The sequence below is a fragment of the Sebastes fasciatus genome, chromosome 5, assembly GCF_043250625.1.
Source record: "Sebastes fasciatus isolate fSebFas1 chromosome 5, fSebFas1.pri, whole genome shotgun sequence".
Lineage (NCBI taxonomy): Eukaryota > Metazoa > Chordata > Actinopteri > Perciformes > Sebastidae > Sebastes > Sebastes fasciatus.
In genome coordinates this window covers 26,844,540-26,864,729 of record NC_133799.1, presented here as the reverse complement: position 1 = coordinate 26,864,729, position 20,190 = coordinate 26,844,540, and the positions used below count along the sequence as shown (strand labels likewise).

The 20,190-nt window shown below is 40.4% G+C and overlaps 2 protein-coding genes across 5 annotated transcripts in view; one reads left to right on the top strand and one right to left on the bottom strand.

Moving 5' to 3' along the window:
• rnf13 (ring finger protein 13) overlaps window positions 1–5,566 on the top strand; it is a 53,328-nt gene extending 47,762 nt beyond the window's left edge. For all 3 annotated transcript variants that reach the window (XM_074636196.1, XM_074636197.1, XM_074636198.1), the window contains 2 exons: window positions 3,009–3,089; window positions 4,132–5,566. In XM_074636196.1, coding sequence (XP_074492297.1) covers window positions 3,009–3,089; window positions 4,132–4,502 — 452 coding nt within the window. In that variant the 3' untranslated portion in view covers window positions 4,503–5,566. The remainder of the gene's footprint in view (window positions 1–3,008; window positions 3,090–4,131) is intronic.
• A 1,586-nt stretch (window positions 5,567–7,152) lies between these two features.
• On the bottom strand, window positions 7,153–18,969 carry pfn2b (profilin 2b). 2 transcript variants are annotated; one of them, XM_074636200.1, is made up of 3 exons: window positions 18,582–18,969; window positions 12,682–12,874; window positions 7,153–9,561 (listed from the first exon to the last, which is right to left on the bottom strand). In XM_074636200.1, exons 1-3 carry the CDS (start codon window positions 18,708–18,710, stop codon window positions 9,464–9,466), a joined length of 420 nt encoding a protein of 139 aa, XP_074492301.1. In that variant the 5' UTR covers window positions 18,711–18,969; the 3' UTR covers window positions 7,153–9,463. The 2 variants fall into 2 exon arrangements, with proteins under 2 accessions (XP_074492301.1, XP_074492300.1); XM_074636199.1 differs by having other exon boundaries at window positions 7,153–9,158; window positions 18,582–18,958.
• Between the last annotated feature and the right edge of the window lie 1,221 nt (window positions 18,970–20,190).

The window sequence follows — 20,190 nt, the reverse complement described above, 5'->3', positions numbered from 1 at the left end:
AAATGGTTTTATTTCATCGTTTTTTCACATTCTTTTCACATATTTCTTCCTGCTGCTGAGCATGTATTTGATTTATACATGTTTTTAATATTTACTTTATTCTCTCCAAAAGAAATCTGGTAATATTTTTATTTTATTGCAGTTAGCTACCTGTAGTAGCAGTTCTTGTAAGAAAATATTTATTTTGCTGTTCTTGACACGTGTACTGTAGCAGTGAGACTCACGGAAGTGAATCTCAGCTCACATGTGCAGGTCACAGTAATGACGTTACTGAAGCTGATCCCTTCTAGAGGTGAGGAGTGGGTAACGTCCACAGCAGGCTCTTTGATCAGCTGGAGGGGTGTAATTTGTTCTGTGAGAACGGATGAGCGGACCAGACTGAATTATGTTCTGCTGCAGAACGCTGCAGACAGAGTCCTGGGCTGGGTGGAATATTTTTTAGGCACACATCTTTTAAATTATGTTACAAAAACAATCCACTGAAAGTGATCAGACATCGTGTTGGGCAGGTTCAGTGAAAGAACACTTATTATTGGTGTTAGCTCATCAGGCTATTGTAACACAATGGCTACACGCTCTCTCTTTCACTCTTCCTCACTGGGCAGTGAGAATCAGCTAGTAAGTGTGAACACATACAAGGAATTTGATTCCAGTATTTTGCCGCTCTCAATTATACATTGACAGAAATAGACATACGGCTAAAAACAGGGACAACAAAGCTGAACAAGGTAAGCATTTGACTACTATGTACCAGAGGTGTGAACTCAAGTCACATGACTTGGACTCGAGTCAGGCTCAAGTCACAAATTTGATCACTTTAGACTCGACTTGACAAAATCAAGAAAGACTTGCAACTCGAGTTGGAAAACAACCAGTGACTCATGACTTCATTTGGACTTGAGCCAAAGTATGTTAAAAAAAAAGTGCACCACAAATCAATTAATTTCCCTCCATTTCCTGAATTAACTATAACGTTATTCCTCCCCAGCAAGTCGACACTCAATTCCCCAGATTTTTTTTTTTTTATGATTAAGTTCAGTCACACTTGTTTTAACAAATTAATAAAACAAATTTTAAAAGCATTTATGATTTTTGTAAATTGAATATATTTATTTATATAAATATATATATATATATATATATATAATTTATTTATTATATATTATAACTGTTTTTAAAATGGCATTATTTTTGGTGAAGAGTGCACAATGACTCAAAGTTTAGGACGTGGGACTTGAATGCAAAGACTTGAGACTTACTTGTGACTTGCAAAACAATGACACCTCTGCTCTGTCTGTCTCTTGTCTACATGTATGTGTACAACACAATGAAATTAGTAAACAATCAGTAAGTATCTTCTTGAGACGCGTGACACAAATGGACCCGGATGATTTGCACAGTCAGAGAGAGAAAGAGAGACGTTTTCTAATAAATGACATTTGAAAATAACTAAACCTGAATCTGAAGCTTTACACGACCTAGACCCGGGGAGTTTCTTGCCCCTTCATTTATTTATTTTTTTTAGTGACGTCGCTGCATTACCAAATCTCACCAGTTAACTCACACAGTGTTATTGTTACCTTAAGGAATGTCGGCCCAAACTACAACAGTAAGATGTAAAAAAAACCAAAAAAAACAAACCTACAGACTTCTCCTTTAAGGTGTTTGAACCTTTTCTCTGTGCTTCACTCAGAATAGCTCAGCTAGTGCCACAGTTGAGCATTTCCTGACTGTAAACTGGATCCATGCCTACACAAACGTTCCCTCTCCCTCACCCCGTCTGTCCAGCGCCGGCCTGGGAGAGTGAGACAGAGAGGAAAAGATGGAGGCTTGCTTGGGATTATGTCTAAAAAAAATAATAATAATAAAAAGGTGAAAAAGTGTTTGGGTAAAAAAAAAAAAAAGCTAGGGGTGATGTTTGGGAGAGGAAGAAACAAAAGAGCTAAAAGTGTGAAGAGGGAGCAGAGTTGAGAACATCGCCTTGAGTTGAAGTTGCTGACGCTCAGAGAGAAAAGGAAGAGGAGGGAGGAGGGAGGAGGGTGGGGGGGTGGCGGTCGATATGACTCCCCATCCTTATACGGTCACATGCAGCCCTGGCACGGACACGGAGAGCCCAGTCGGGGAAAACATGCTCATTTAGAGCTTACATAAACACAACGACCCACAGCCCTGCTCTCTCCTTCCAGCCCGGCCCGGGAAGAGGAAGGGAAGGGAAATGAGAGGAACGCTGAGGAATTTGAAAGGGAGTGCGTTGATAAATTCCTGAGCTTTTTAGTGCACAGAATTGACTCTGCACCTCGTGTAGAGTCAAGAAATGCAGCGCTGGCGGTTTAGCAGCGACCGGGAAGTGTTTTGGAAAAGTGACAACTTAAAGAATTTAAGGAAATTAAACTCAGCTGGAGTTTTTAATTGCTTGACACACGTCATGGACCAAACCTGACGTCAGCGACCTTCAGGGAAACATAAAAACAACCAATTAATCTAAAGTGCACTAAAAATAACCTGAACTCACACTTTCCCAAACCTCACTCGTCTTCTCACTTCTACCTTCACAGTACAATGTGATCTCATCCAAGAGGAGCCATGCGGTTATCCAAAAATAATTCACATTATTCGCCCACATTTCGTGCATTATCTTTCATAACTGCATGGGTCATAGTGGATTATTGCGCTTATACAATGGCCATAAAAAAATATATATATATACTGCTTGGAAATTGGAAGTTTTGGTTTGGCATATTATTTATCAATGTTTGAATAAAAGTAACTTTACTACTAAGAATTGATGAATACTACTAACAACTTTTATCAGTAGCCTTCCAGCTGTTAGTATGAATGCATAGCTGTGATGCGTCTGCTATATCAGAGCCGTACATGTATCTGACAATAATGCACGCCCACTGGCCAATATGAAATGAGTATCGTCAGTGCTCAGTAAAGCACTTTCTTACAAATGTGTTGAGTTAAAAGCAGTCAGAAGATGAATATGTCTCGTCTTTCTGACACAGGGGACAACTACGATGTGTGCGCCATCTGCCTGGACGAATATGAAGAAGGCGACAAACTCCGAGTCCTGCCATGTTCTCACGGTGAGTCTGAACACTTGTGCATTGTACATGAACCACTAACCTTTCTTAGACCGAGTGTCAAATTTGGCACAAACTTCCACCTGGACTCAAGGATGGTCGTGTCTAGAAGGTAACCCGGGAGTTGGGAAACTCTCGCGGGATGGTAAAGGTAAGGCATTGATCTTGAATAGTTAAGGTTAGGATAGTTCGTCGAGTTTTTTTTTCAAGATTTTGCCAGATTTTGTCATTTGCGGGTTACCCTCTAGACACGACCCTCAAGGATGAACTGATTTGATTTTGGTGGTCAAAGGTCAAGGTCACTGTGATCTCTCAAAACACGTTTTTGGCCATATCGCAAGAATTCATGTGCTAATCCTGACATGATGAAGTGATGACATTTTGGACAGACATGGATGTAAAATGCTACTTCACTGGTTGGCGGAGGCATAAAACCATGAGGCGTTAATTCTAGTTTGTCTCGTTTTTCAATTGTTCCCAATGAGGAGAGAGCTCATGCAGCAGAAAGTCGCTGGTATCGTCACTGGATGAAGCACTCCCCAGCGCCCGGCCAGAAAAAAAAAACGCTATATGGACACTAAAACCCAGTTTCCCCTCAAAACTCCTCATTCTCTGTATTCCTTATATATATATATGGACATTTTTAATATTCTGTGAAGTAGATAAAATAATACTTCAGCACATCCAGGGATATCAAGGGAAACGCCAACATCATGACCGTCAAAGACCAAAACCAACAAGCCCATATGTTCCTACTGAAGGTGTTAATCTTTGAAAACTGGGCACCAATATTTACTTCAGTTTTTCACTTAAGTTGTCGTACTCAAACAGGAGTGGATGGTGAAGTTATTGGGGACTATTTTCAACTCCAAATTTGGTGCTTTAGCCAGTATTTATGGCAGCAGGATGTTTGGGATCCACTCAAAATAAACGACAAAAGAAAACAAGCATGGGATCTTTTCAAGCTTAAACACGCTGTTAAATTGCTGTTTAATCAGAATAGGAATAATCTTTGTTCCGCTGATTGTGCCCTTGTCGTCCGCAGCCTACCACAGTAAGTGCGTGGACCCCTGGCTGACCAAAACTAAGAAGACGTGTCCGGTGTGCAAGCAGAAAGTGGTCCCCTCGCAGGGCGACTCCGACTCGGATTCGGAGGAGGGCGAGAGCGGCCCCGACGAGAACGAGGAGGTGTCGGAGAGCACCCCTCTGCTGCGCTCTCTGGCCTCCACCAGCGCCCACTCCTTCGGCACCATGTCGGGAGCGTCTCGCTCGGAGCACGACCAGGAGTCCTCCGACTACGAGGACGACGAGCTGGACAGCAGCGACAGCGAGGAAGAGGTCACCGTGGAGACCGTGGTGGTGCAGATGCAGCAGCCAGGCTCTGAAGACCACGAGAACGACCTGCCCCGAGCTTGACTGAATGTTGAGCGGCCCGATTGGTCACTAAAAACCCCCGACCTCTCGACTGCAGAGACTTTAGTTGGGGGGTCACGACACAGATTCATCTTTCAAGTTTTTCTGTCACTGCTTACAAGACATTGTAATGTATCCTCCCTATAAGTTCAAATCTAAGTTTTATTCTAACGTCTTAAAATGTTAGAATAAATCATCTTACGGATGAAGCGCTGATTTCCAACTGTGCGAACAGGAAATCAGTGAGCGTATCCTAGTGACACTGATGTACAGTAGACTTTTATACTGTACTCTATTTAGTCATAAAAAAAGATGCTTGGAAAAGTCACACAAGATCCCGCTTGTTCAGTAAAAGTACCGTGTATATAAAAAGCATAAATCACAATAAGTTAACATCTTTACCTTTGATTATCTCCTATCCTCCATATTTCAGGTGACGGGGAAGTCTCATTACTGTACATACATGCTCATGCTACACCGACACTCCTTGAAGCGCTATGCAGCATCCTTTTTGTAAACTAACATTCAGCAAGTATAGAAAACATATAAAAGCCACGGCGATATGGTTTTGCCAATTTATTTCTATCCTGATGTATGAAGGAGCCTTTAGGTGCTCCTCTGTGTTCTGTGCCACGGCTTATCTGTTACAACCGTTCACACTAAGAGAAACTGAAGCCAGTTTGAGAAACACATTCGAAAGTGAAAGAATGTGCTCTCTCCATGTGACGTCACATTACGCTGAGAGACACTCGAGTGGAAACTGTGTCCACGCTGCTTGTGGTTAAACTTCTTCTGGCTGCTCCAGACCGGTCACTCCATGTAACACAAGCAGTTATTGGTTGATAGGCCTTGTATTTACACGTTTAACCGAACCTTATCTCATTTTAAAACAGTTTATAGTAAATATGCTTTTTTTCATAACATGGCTTGATTCTTTTTTTTTTGTTTGTTCATGAAACCTGTTGCCTTTTTCAGTTGATGTATTTTGTCTTGTTAGTGTTTTTTCCTGCTCATGTATGTCTGTTCTCAATACAAATTCACTTCAATAAAATGAAAATGACACTTGACAAGGAAACTTTTCATGATCAATAATTAGAATTCACTCAGTTTTCATGACGCGTGATGTAATATAGCCAACAATCCGACGTCCATCCGACCTAGTCCCCGATGTTTTTTGCTTCAAAGCCGCCTGTTGTCTGTAGATTTTGGTTGTACAGCTGCAGTGTGTAACATGTAGGCTAAACTCGGTTCAGTAATGAGCTGATTATCTGATACAAATCAGACTGTTTAAGTCTGGCATGGCTCATTAGCAGGTGGAAATTATGGGACCTCTACACTCTTTGTCAAATATCACTAATTCCTCTGTTAAAGAGCGCAATTTGACCTCAAGATGAGGGTTTTCCGGGGTGGGCTGGGGGTTTTATGTGCCGACAATGAACCACAGCGTCTGGCTGGGAACCTCTGCTGTAGGTCATTCCCCATCTCTCTATTTCCTATTTTTATATCATAAAAACCCTGACAAAATATTTAGAATAAAGACTTAACTGAAAATACCACCAGCTGACAAAACAATGTCATCCCGAGGTCCATTTAGTAGATATCATGGAGCTTTCAATCATATCACATGATCAAAATCAGCTTGCCCAGTTGTCACTGAAACGTAATGTTCAAATGACGTTTTTAAGGACATCTCATCCATGTAGGCTTTAAAGTTGAGTTTCAAACCTCCATCTGCTGATGATATGATCCATAGTTCCAGCTACTAAATAAACCTCAGGTTTTGTCGAATGTTTAAGGTCAAGAATGAACTTTGAATCTCACTATATGAACCATCCTCATAACTGAACAAAAACCACTACCAACGAGTCTAACTTCAATGGTTCTCATAATAGCTATAAACAATGAAACTTAATGGGACCGTGGGAATGATGAAGAGGCCAGTCTCTTGAGGCAGGATTACCGAATTGGCTGAAAAACTGCACTGCTGTTTTTTTAGTCCAGATTTGAGATGGTTCTGGGTTTTACTCTGCAACGTCAGACCGACACATGCACACTAATATTCCACCATAATTACGAATATGAAAATATTCCGATATTTGATACGTCATGTAAACGGCATATGGATATTCTGAATTAAGCCATTTTCTGATTAAGACGTGGAATATGCCGATATTGTTCAGGATTTAGGCGCATTCTTTGGACATGTTTACAGCACATTCAGAATATGACACACAGCCTCTTGCTGGTTAACGGCCAGCTCTAAGGAATATTAGTGGAATATTCATTTTCCTTAGCCATGTAAACAGTTTAGTAGGAGCAGTTTTTTTTCAGAAAACGGGCACGAACGGGAATATTTTGTGCAAATCAACGTAGTGACTGATGCAGCTCAAATTTCTGGAATTTCTTTTTTCTTTAATTTGATGACCTGCCGTTTTCCTTTTTTGGACAGAGCCAGGCTAGCTGTTTCCCCGTTTCCAGTCTGTACTAAGCAAACCAGCTGCAGCTTCATATTAAACAGATTGATAGGAGTATGGTATCCATCTCATCCGACTCTTAACAAGAAAGTGATTAAGTGCATTTCCCAAAATGTTAAACTATTCCTTTCAAAGAGAGGCAGCAATCAGTGTGATAAAAGAACAGCAGCAAACATGTATCTGGTTGGAATAAATTTATTTGATCTGTCTGTAAACAAGGTGATAAATCAATTTATGGCATTTCTTGGTTTTATGCATATGAAATCAGATGCATTAAAGAAACAAAAGTGGTGAGGAAAAAGGAAATGAACATAAATCAGCAAATAGGACTTGAAACAGTTTTTTTTTTTATGAGTACACATATCCCACAAGGCCTAAACAGTGGAGCTGAAGCTTTTATTAAAAAAAAAAAAAAAAAAAAAGAAAAAAAAAGAAAAGAAAGAAAAAGTGCCAATGAAATGACTCTTTAGTGGACAGTGGGTAAAATCCATCTTACAACAGCAACAGATCTCTCTCTATATTATGGCACAGGATACACAGGTTCTGCAGTTAAATTTCAACAAGACAACCATAAGCATCTTTGTTCCAACCAATCCCATCTCCCGTTGAGTGTCGTTTCTACTTTTGAAAAGTTTTTTTTTTTTTTGTCAGTTGGACGTTACAGTTAGCAGTACTGAACGCGGACAAACCGTGTGATACCCCAGAGCTCAGCTAACTATAGAGTAAAAGGCAATTTATTCCACAGTTTTGTAGTTGTCAACACAGCATGGGTTTGTACAAATGCAGTTGTTTGTTTTTTAACAAAGAAAAAAAAAAGGTAGTGTAACAATGTAGTGAGAATTTTCTTCAGATACTCCCACCCTTACCTCCCCTGTCTTTCATATGTCTTAACCATGGTAAGTATTACTATCTGGTTAGTGTTTCCTTCATCAGCAAAAAGTTAGCAGTCATCATTCATATGGTTTAGAGCAATTGTATAAACACCCGAGCTTCGACTACACTTGGTCCTATAAAAAAGAAAAAAAAAAATTAAAACTGGACACGCTCCAGATGGTTATATGCTGGGATATCTACTGTCCAAAAATGGCAGCCTTCCAAAAAAAAAAGAAGAAGAAAATATATTACAAGAGCTGGCAAACAAAACAGTAGTAAGTGCCTGAGCCATTGTTACTGTGGAATGTCCATGGGGGTGTTGGTGTCGTCGGGGAGGAGGTCGTGATGACGGGAGGAGAGGCTACCAGCATCTGGATGACACCAACGCTCGCACATCCAGCTCATGATCGTCAACGGAGCCGATATTAGCACCGCCCACACACGCTTCCCCCCCCCCTTTTATAAAAATGTATTCAGGACAGAGCAGTGGATCTGAAAGGAGGAGAGGGGTTAGGGGACTGGTTGGTTGGTTGGTGTTTGATGAAGATGAGTCTGCTGTGAGGTTTGTAGTGTCGCCTGCATTGAGCAAACAGGATGTGGAAACGGGGAAAGGGGAGGAACTAAATAATTTTTTGGCAGGAGGGAGTGTCGAGAGGGGGGGGGGGGGACAGCGGTGGGAAGAGAGGGAAACGACAGTGGACCGACATGTGAACACAGTCTCCACTCCCGGACATGACGGGGGGAAATTAAACAGGAAGACGTGACGAGCTCAGTTACCGCTCAAGTGCTCCAAAGTCATCGGCTGCTCGGGGACGGGGTGTGTATGATGATCGGTTTGGGAGGGATTAAGTAAATGGGCACAATGATAAGAGAGAAAAGACAGAAATATCTACTTCAAATTGACGCTATAGCTTTTATTGTCTTTAGTGTTTTGGCCAGAATTTTGCTGGTTAATTACAGATTTGTCATGACATCCTGTTAGCAACATGCTCATCTTTGCTATGGATCAACTTATAGTGCTTAAAAGGGGGTAAGAGTACACAGCACAAGTGTGTGGAAGGGAGAGAGGATAACAAAATATGGGATAACAAATGGGGAGGAGAGAAGGCAGAAAAGAAAAAAAAAACAAAGTAACTAGCAACTAGGACTGGAAGTAGTGTGAAATGCAACAGGGTGGTAAGGGTGGGCTGCTAGGTGGCTGGGTACAGGCTGCTTTAGTATCCGGACTTCCTCAGGTATTCAGCCATTTGAAATGCTTTCTTGTTGAGCTGCCCTCCATGGATACCTTCCTTCCCCATGACAACAACCAATGCTGGAGTACACAAAGGAAAAAAACAAAATAAATGAACAGACATGGTGATAGCAGGACTGGAAAATATACTTTGTTTTATTGCCACCTTGCTAAGTGTGGGGATACGTTGTGGAGGATAGAGCCTGAACCTTGCTCTTTGTTAGAAATGCTCCTGTTTGGGGGGGGGGGGAGGGGGAGGGGGAGGGGGGGGTACATGGTCTTGACAGTAATTTTTTTTGGTCTGTTTTTCAAAGTTTTATGTTTTTTGTTTTTGTTTCTTTTTTTCTCTACCTCAACTACACCACATAAGCTACGTCAAAACTAAACTAAAACCCTGAATCCCTCAAGTATTTTGCCATCGAGAATGCCTTCTTATTCAATCCGCCTCCATGGACCCCTTCTTTGCCCATTACAAAGACCAACACTGAAAGAAAAGAGACAGAGAAGGGACATTTAGATAGGGTGCGGAGATCACACAAGTGAAAAGAAAAAGAGCACAGAGCCAAAAGCAGCAGGCAGACGAGACAGCTACAGGAGGACAATACACAAAAACCATAGCGGCGGCGCTTTGGTCTGAAGGCAGTATCAAGCCTTAACATTCATTTTCTTATCAGTGCTGCTGGTGGTGAAACAACAAGACATTACAATTGGGAAGACAGAGAGAGTACAGTGGGAGAATACATGTAAAAGGATGCATGCAAAGCTGTTTGTCAGTCTACAGGCTCAGAGCTGGAGTTGATATCTTTAATATCTACTGACTTCCACTAAGAGTGAAAGCAATGTTTGATATGTCATGAACTATTGATTAAAAAAAATGAGCTAATTTCCCACATCATTGTGCTCTGGCCTCACAGTAAGGATCAGTATTGGACTGGAGAAGTAACCATTGCAGACCTAATGGAGTTGTGCTAGAGCTACACACATCTTTACAAGGTCATGTTTGGATTTCATCCCAGTTCTTTAGAAACCAACTTGCTGCTATTGACAGAAAAGCAATCCTGCATTGAGTGCAGTATTGCATGAATGTACTCTTTCCTTTAGTAAATACTCATTTTAACACTAGAGCTGGATAATGTATTGATTTATCTTTAAACCTCTAAAAATCTGTGTTAGTTTCTAAAATTCTGTCTCAGCTGAGAAGAAAAATGCCTCCTAGTGTTCCATCAAATCCTGATTATAGATGATTATCTTTCCAGCTTGCAAATCTCTTCTGAAAGCACAAATAGCGATGCCCAGAATTTATCATCATATATCTATATTAATGCATAGGGTCTGGCATATCTTAGCAATAAGCCCCAGTTAAAGTTTGCACACTGGCTAGGAGGTAAATTTAAGTTTACTCGTCCAAATGGCTGCCAAATCAGCTTCTTTCCCCATTTTAGATAGACAAGTGACAAAGTATTGGGATGTTGTACTAATGCAAGTGACTTGGTGTTTATCTCCCTGTCTGTACTTCTGAGTTCACTGCACTCCACTTGAAGAGACCAGTTTTTTTGTTTCATCTGTAATCAATACACACCATGCCAGCAGCAAAGACTCGGCAAGTGAAGCTTCTACTGGATACTAACAACCACGACTAATGCGGCACACATGCGGTAACAGCAGCATGCTTGTAGTACCTCTCCTCAATACATGTAAGAGCCCTGAATAAGTCTTTTACCAGGAATAGAGTGGAAGCATGTGAGCAGGGGAACAGATTCATACTCCTGAGGGTAGGGAGTGTGTTAACCAGGAAAGAGGAAGATGCATGCAGTTCAGAAAGTTAAGAAAATCCTGGCCCAAAGAGTGAACCAGTTACAGTCTCACCTGTACGTTTTTGTAGTGTCTGGGAAAAAGTGGGGGAGGACAGGGCGTCGGGGCCCATACAGGCAACATGAAAACTGGCACAACTTCAGGCAAAAGGGGACTTAACTTGACTTCTTTGTATCAAACAAAATTTGGTTAATTTAGGGAATTGATCGTTGCTAATGTAAAGCGCTGTCGCCTCCGAAATGTCATATGTCACCGTCTTGACAGTAAAGTGCATTTAAAGCTATAGCGAGGCGAAGTCCCTCCCGTTCAGGTGGACCACCATGGGACCTTAATTCGGAAAAAATATTAACGGTAGTCAACGGCAAGAAACTTTTTTTTTTGATCCCGTTTGATGTAAAACTGTTTAAGTATAAGACTGAAAATACATCATTAGAAAGACTACACACCCAAAGGTCGCATAAGTGACGTCTCTCGCTGAAGCTACGATGCCTGTGTGTTTCATACTGGGATGTACTCTCATGAGAAATGGGTCTCACTCAATCTTTCTCTTCCTGGCTGATAAAATGACCAGGAGTCGCTGGATAAAACACATCAGGTAAGGTAACGTTTCATTTGTGCGCGGAACATAACCAAGTTACCTAGCTAGTGTTGGTGACGTACATAGTATGAGACGAGAGATGTAGTTCACTGAGCGGTTTCACACAAAACTAAATGATACGACAAACGTTCTTGACTTGGAAAATTATGTTTTCAATTGACAAACATATGTGTGATCCGTGGCGCAATTCAAACGGGATCAAAAAAATATTTGTCTCTCGCCGTTGACTACCGTTCATATTTTTTCCAAAATAAAAACGATTAATTGTACATATTTGCTTTATGCACTTCATTTGAACTGAATCAGCCTTCAAATAGAGATCTGTGACTGACCTCTGTGGTGAAGTGTTTCAGCTATGCAGAGCACAAATTACATGTTAGCTTTACTGCTGTTCTGGTTCACAGGCATCCAGCTTGTGGAAGTTACAGCCAACCAATACATGTTCAATTTGGCTGAAAAGCGAATGGATGTTGACGTTTAGGGCTGAACAGTGCCCCAACATTGATAAGAATCTCATCTATTTTAAATCATGCAACATTTTCCACAAAGTAAGGATATAATGCAATCACATTTTTAAAGTTTTATCATAGATCTTGTTGTGGTAGTTCAGTGAAAATCTGGACTGAATCAGAAGGGCAGTAAATGTGTCAAGAGCAAGGAAGCATGAAATCCTTCTAGACAACTGATGTAAAAGATAAATACCAAAGAGGGGAAACTGCGAGAAACATGTAATCAATTATTTATTGAAGTTATTAGGTCATCTGTAAGATGTCTAGTCTTCCCAACGCCAACAAAAGATATCAAACTTATATTAAACTGCAATACAGCTATTATTGACAGAACTATTAGCATGGAAAACGGTCATAATTTAAGGGAACTTCCCCTTTACCCTGACCCAATGACCCTCTAGATATGAACTTGCCCCTTGGCCCTCAAACAAAGTAAGTATTTCTACAGATCACATTTAGCTGAGATGCAGTTGTTCCCCATTACATTGAATGTCCTGTGATTTACAGATATGTCAACACCTGTGTCATATATTGAGGAAAGGTGCATTCAAGATCTATCCCACATGCATGGACAACACAGAAGTTTATAAATGTAGCTAAACTAAGGGCACTACAACAGAGCAGGCTACGCAGTCACTGTAGCACTACTAAAATGTTTGCGATTAACACTGAACGTGGTGCTCACCTTTGGCGGCTCTGCCTACAGATATGTTGTATGTTGGCTCTCCTCCTGAAGTCTTTGTCCGGATGTCCATTGTCCAGTCGCTGTCAATTAGAAGGCTGTCTCTGATTACGGAGCACTTTTTATTGCCTAAGGTCATCCCACCCGTGAAGAATATCTCACGCTCCTTTCCTACCAATATGTCGATTTCTTCAGGCTAGAGGGGGACACAAAAGCAAGAAGTCAGGTATGTCTCTTTTAAATGGAAAATGTAGATGAATGCAGGCAGCGACTCTTCTGTTTTTCCTTGGTGGTGATTGGTGGGTGTTTTTCGTTGCTCTTGTTGAACATAATTCTAATTTATTGCATCAAGTGTGGGCGCTGTGAAGCCTTCTGAGACTGATTTAAGTGCTATACAAATAAACAATTAGTTCCTCTGCCTCTCCTCTGAGCTTCTAATTTTCTCTTTTTCCTCTACAAGCAATACCTTAGTGTTATTACTGGACACATCCCTCAATTTTGCATTATTTATGAAGCCAAAAAAAATGGTTAAATAATTAATTTACCAATTAGAAACTTTTACAATATTTCTTATTATGAAATATTTGGTCAAAACAGCTCTTACGCTGTTGAGAAAATATTCATGTTTTCATAGGATTTGAACATTGATTATCAAAAGTATGAGTACATCTTTTTAGTTTTAGTTAAAGGTGCTAAATGAGAGATTGGGAGCATTTCTATTGCCTCCACACAGCTCTCAACATGGCAACAGCTGAGCAAGCAGCTCGTAGCCAACGATGCTAACAGCGAAAACAACAGCAGATACTGCTGACAGAGCTAACAATGTTAACCGGAAGCAGAGGGTGGGTGCTACGCTTCTGCAACGGCGCCGTCGGTCGGACAGCATTATCAGCAGTAACTGCCATATGAGCGCAGTGCGGAGCAGCTGCCATGAACTAGCCAGTGGGGGCAAGCTCACATGCGCAAAAAGCATGCGAAGCCAGCCCGGCTATGTCAACAAAGCACGTTGAGGCTCGGATTACGCCAAACACAGAGGGAGAGCGACTTCATTCTCTGCTCAGGTAGACATTACTCTACTATATCTTAACATAGCAAATAGGTGTTTGCTGCTATGTTAATGCTCTGGAAATCATAAAGAGCACCTTTAACTATTACAAACTAAATAATAGTGTGAAAACATGACAGACAGCTGTACTTGCAGGTAAACAGAGCCAATTCCCCAAGTTCATCTCAAAATAAACACAGTACCACACAGCATAAAAACAACTCACCTGCAGCCCTCCAGTGTGGCTTTAAGAGACATTACGAGGTTATACACCGTCAGAGCTCTTATAAACCATGCAGTTTTAGACATGTATTTCTGTGTGTATGTTGAATTCAAATTCAGAAAATAAGCACCATGAGGACTGAATATGGAGGTTCAATTCTGGATGGCAAGTCTACAAATATATTTTATAAAATGTTACGCTTCCCTTTATATAAGAAGAAATAATACTATGACTCGAGATCTTGGATATCTGAGGATTTCACTGAATTCATAGATCCTAGCAGAATAAATATGGAGTAAAGTGATGCTTCAGACAGCCTCTAGTGACAGGAATATTACACATTGTACTAGTTGCGTGCAATTTTAGTAATCTAGGACTTAAAGAGTAATGAAGTGATTTTGCAACATATAGCTATAGGCCTACATTAGGTGTGTGTGAAGCTCAGTGGATGTATTATATTTTTTTATTATTCATCTACATAAACATTTTATCAATAAGACCTTTAAAGCATGCTCTACTGCTGCAACACTTTACGAAACACTCTACATTAGTGGAGCAGATAATGTGAAATGTTTAAAATGTATACTTCATATACATTGACACTATAACATCACAGGGGGTCTGAGTATAGAATAGCGAGCAACAGTGATCTCATTAGAAACGCAAATCTAAATGATAAAATCTCTGATTAAAAGTGTTCAAGTAGAAGAGTCATTTATATAATCAAATAGTTTCCAAGAAAAGGGGTAAACTACATTTTAGTTAGACAGGATAGAGTGTAAAACACAGCAAGGGACTGCTTCTGTAACTGGCCAAGATGATAAATACAGGTATGATGAAACAGGGCTGCACTGTTCATGATTAAGGGCTCAGGTTATCATTCAATACTGGTTAATTACTGAGGATTATCTCTGTTCCTCAGTCTGAAACTGAGCTTTGGGGGTGGAAAAAAACAAAACAAAAAAAAACCATTCACCTATGTATAACTTTTCTTTTACGATTTTGAAATAGATTTTTTTTAATGCCAGAATCAATATATTTTCTTCATTTGAGTCAATGTGGAGGTTGAAGGAAATTACTGCTATTATTGTAATCAGAATAACGTGAAGTCATATCCGTCCTGTATCAGTCAACGAAAAAAACAAACCGCAGAAAGTAGAAAACGGTGGAGGGTCCCACGTGGATACGACCTGCACCCTCACATTTTAAATCCAAAGTGTTAAACACTACACATACAGTAAAGTATGGAAACACTTTGGGTTTCACACATTGCCGGAAAAGCAGAGCTAGACATCATGGCTAAAGCTACATGTGAACTCTGTCATGACAGGAAGTGGTATCGAATTGCGGTAACGTGCGATCAAGTATGCAGCGATTTTCCAAAAAAAATAATCGACTAGTTCCCAGTGATTATCGAATAGTATTTTTGCTTGGAATGCACATCCCTACACTACATACACATAATACATACAGAAATAAGACTGTTTGGATTATATTCACCAGAAGTATAAAACATACATGTCCCTTATAAATTAGAAAGAAAATAGCACCGAACCTGTGATCACTGATTGGGAACATACAGTACATTAATTGTAATGTACCATGTTGTATTATGTGATTTTATGTAAGATGTGCTATTCTGTATTTTTTCTTTTATTTATTTATTTATTTTCTTTTTCTTAAAAGACAAGATCTGCAAATTAGCTATGGCTAGAAGTCCTATATACCTTGCAACGGTTGCACTTTAATTAAGTGTAACAATGCCTATGTATTGTCCCTGTCAAATAAACTAATAAATATAATTTCCCATAAGTCTTTATAGATATTTAAATCAATATCCTCCATACAAACACTAACAGTACACATCCACACAAGTGCCTTATATATATATATATATATATATATATATATATATATATATATATATATATATATATATATCTTGTCCTAATTGTTTGTTATCACTATTACATAGTCATTATTTCTTTATATTAATCTTGTCTCTAGGTGGAGGCTTCAGATAAGCCCAGGGTTTTTTTTGCCTCTTCCTGCACTGTATATTATTCATTTATTTTTCTGTTATGTTGTATAGTCTTAAATTGTGCAAAATAAATAAAATAAATACATCAAATTACAATAATGTTCTACAATAAAACACAAAAAGGTCGATGACATTGTTAATAGCATACAACGTCACTGAGTGTCTGACTAAGAATTAGTTGCAAAGCTGTTTTTAAACTGTGCTAAGTTGGTCAGAAGAGTAGTTGGTGCTCCTACTACTGAGAAAGGACATCCAGCTCTGCACAGATGAAAAGGTCTGTTTAAAGACTCAGCTGACTCCGTTAGACTACAGCCAGCAAGTCCTAGTAGGCCCACTACAGCTGACAAAAACATTATCCTGAGAAACCTTATATTTAAAAAAAAAAAAAAAAAAAAAGGTCTGGCAACTATTAATGATCCACTTTGTGACTATTTCAGCGCCCTGTGTTTATTAAAACACGTTTATTAAACTGGGTTTCCTCTGTGAAGCAGTCTGGAGAACAAAAGGCGTCGCCCGTTAACTCCAGAACTGCACCGTCATGGCAACACACAAGGAACCCTTCAGGAGGAAACCCAGAATCTCAACGGATCTCCACTGATACCGTTAGCATGAAGCTAAGCTACATGCTGAGGCCCAGTCACACAATTAATCACATTCATCCGGAGTCCAGTAATACTCTTGTCCCCGCACACTAACACTGCAGTTTCACATGTTCTGGTTTAGCTTTCTGCTCTCACACAGCCCATTTTGATTAGAAAACGTTGGCTAAACATCACCAGCTCTGGTAGCTCGCTGGCTGTGGCTTCACATTAGCTTTCTTCACACGGAGAAGGAACGCGATCAATTTATTCACGTTCCATAAAGGACAACATTCTCCTGTCTGGACACTCCCAAGCAGCAGCGGCACAACGCGTTCACAGCTCAGTCTGGAGCACAGCTAGTCATTTAATGTCTAACATGAATCATTATGTATTCACCTACACACACACACACACACACACACACACACACACACACACAAACAACATTTTATATAATTATTGACTAATCATTTATTTAACAGACAAAATGGAGGCTGAAAGGAAGCGCCGGGTTGATCCAGCTTCAAGTTAAGCTTCACATTAAAAGCCGTTAATCTACTAACGGCTTTAACGGTTAACTTTAAAAAAAAAAAAAAAAAACGTCTGGAAAGTTACAGCGTTCGAATGTGAAGCCGTTGCAACAGAACGTCAACGGCTCGATTAGCTTCCATGAACAAAATGAATGAGAGTGTGTGTGTCCGCCATCTTGGAAACTAAGGGGCGGTTGGTAGCGGTTAGTGGGATTCACAGACGACCAACGGGCACGCACCGCCATGTGAGCACCGCTAACTTTACGCTATTAGCGTAGTGCTAATAATGAGCTTCTAACGGGGAAGACCGGCCTGTTTTTTTTTAGCTAACTGCTAGCTGTAGTTTGCTAATACATATTAACGTAAATTAGACGGTGTAGCGTGTTTAAGGTAGGAGGAAAACCAGAGCGGCGTCAAGAAGGTGTGAGCACCCGCTAACTTTACGCTACTAGCGTAGTGCTGATAATGAGTTTCTAACGGGGATGACCGGCCTGGTTTTTTAGCTAACCGTGAGCTGTAGTTTGCTCATAAATGTTAACGCTATAGTTAGTAAATCAGACGGTGTATCATGTTTAAGTTAGAATAAATGCGTCTGCTTTCACAGACAGAGGAAAAACGAGAGCGACCAACGGCGTCAAGAAGGCATGTGAGCACCCGCTAACTTTACGCTACTAGCGTAGTGCTGATAATGAGTTTCTAACGGGGATGACCGGCCTGGTTTTTTAGCTAACCGTGAGCTGTAGTTTGCTCATAAATGTTAACGCTATAGTTAGTAAATCAGACGGTGTATCATGTTTAAGTTAGAATAAATGCGTCTGTTTTCACAGACAGAGGAAAAACGAGAGCGACCAACGGCGTCAAGAAGGCATGTGAGCACCCGCTAACTTTACGCTACTAGCGTAGTGCTGATAATGAGTTTCTAACGGGGATGACCGGCCTACTGCTCGGCAGCACTACTGGTAAAGCAGACGGTGTAGCATGTTGAAGTTAGCACAAAAGGACGTAATCTAAATGAATGTAACACTAGTTTAACGTTAGAGTAAATGGGTGTGCTTTGTCTCGACTCGCTCATGTTATCTGACCGGTTCTCATGAGCTAACAGGGCTAGTTAAAGCTAGCTAATGCTAGTGTGAGGTACCGTTTTTCACTGGCTTTTGTCATCTCCGGTGAGTATTTCTCCGAAAACAATATAATATAAGACTACAAAGTGTGTCAAATGTACCAGAAAATGTATAAAGAACGACAAAGACTTGGTGGTTTGGTTGAAAAGTCTCGGTGCTTCTCCGTGCCAGTGCATGTTGATGGTGAGCAGCGGGCACCACCATGTGTACCACTCACACAGCTCTGCTTTATCCTCTCTCTACACAAGGCCTGCTGGCTCTGCAGACTAACACACCCAGCATGCTTAATGTACATTTCATCCTCTCACCATGCAACCCTAGACACACACACACACAGAGACAGAGAGAGAGCATATACTGACCGTCATGTTGGCAAAGGTACCGCCGACAAACGATGCCCAGACGTATTTGGCGTCCGTGTACCCAACAATGGCCGCGTCCTGGCAGCTGCCATCAGCCATCAGGTTGTCCACGTAGGTTTGCCAGGACATGTTTGTTTCTGTGAAAATTGAGTTCTCTAATAAGATGGACAAAAAAATATACGTAGAGGGGGTCAAGTTAGATCACAAAACGTGTCTTGAGCTGACGAAGAAGAAGCTGTATTTATCGGTGGTTTAACGTGGGCCTCCAGCAAGCAAGAACCCCCCCGACTCCGTCACGTCCCGGCTTTCTTCTGGTCTACAGGCAACAGAGAGAGGAGTCGCTGCGATCGGACAGGCGCTTGGGTGTAGTCCTCCCTAAATCACTCCGCCCGGGTCGTGGTTCGCCCCTACTGCCTCATTGTATGATATACGGCTGCGGCGGATGAATATATCGTGGCGAAAAAAGCAAGACAGACTATTTTTTTCTCTCCACCACATCAAAGATTTGTTTCAGCTTCACATTCTTTGTTATTATTTCATGACTAATACTAGTCAAAATGCACATTTACACACATTTAAATTTACAAAGCAGAGTTCTGTCATATAGTTTCAGGCTGATGTAAAATCTCTGAGATTTCATTTTCAAAGCAAACTGGTGCAAAAAAGTTGAATTACAAGGTATATCGCATTATTTTAAGACACAATTCACATTTACCTTATGATGATCACTGAAGCCACATTAGCCATCACCTCTTTTGTGGAGCACTAAATCACGGGTCATTTACAATATCTTCATGTCACTCTTGATTTAGTGCTTAACAAAAGAGGTGATGGCTAATGTGGCTTCAGTGATCAGAATAAGGTTAAAAACTTATTTGAATTGTGTATTAAAAATAATTTGATATACCTTGTAATTCAACTTTTTTGCACAAGTTTGCTTTGAAAATGAAATCTCAGATCAAACTGGTGCAAAAAACTGAATTGCAAGATATATCAAATTATTTTTAATACACAATTCACATAAGTGTTTACCTTATGATGATCACTGAAGCCACATTAGCCATCACCTCTTTTTTGGAGCACCAAATCACGGGTCATTTACAATATCTTCATGTCACTCTTGATTAAAGATTTATAGCTACCTCACTTCAATCAGCTGGACAAATGGACACATGTACACAATCAGCAGATTTACCAAATCCATAATTTATGTTGGATTTTATTTCTGATTGTTCAGCAGTCCTTTGGGTAACTCATGATGCAGTGAAAGACAGGAAAACACCCTCAAAAGGGTAGCAATCAAAGTAGCAATCATACACTCTCATTATGCTATTTAGCAGTTTTGGATATCCAATATACATGTCTTAAATATCTCTGGATGATGAGAGATATTGTGATGTAAATAGCTTCCGCTTTTGGCAGGATAGAAACTAAACCTGTGTAAGTTATATTCCTCAAAGTAGGAGACTCTCTGAGGCTGCCATCCTTAGCGCTGTGTTGGAGAGAGAAGCTGTATTTCCATATATGAGTGCACGTTTACATTTTAAGCATAGTTTACTCTCCAGAATGTCTTCCAGTGATTAAGCAGCAGGGATGTTGTGTGGTTTCA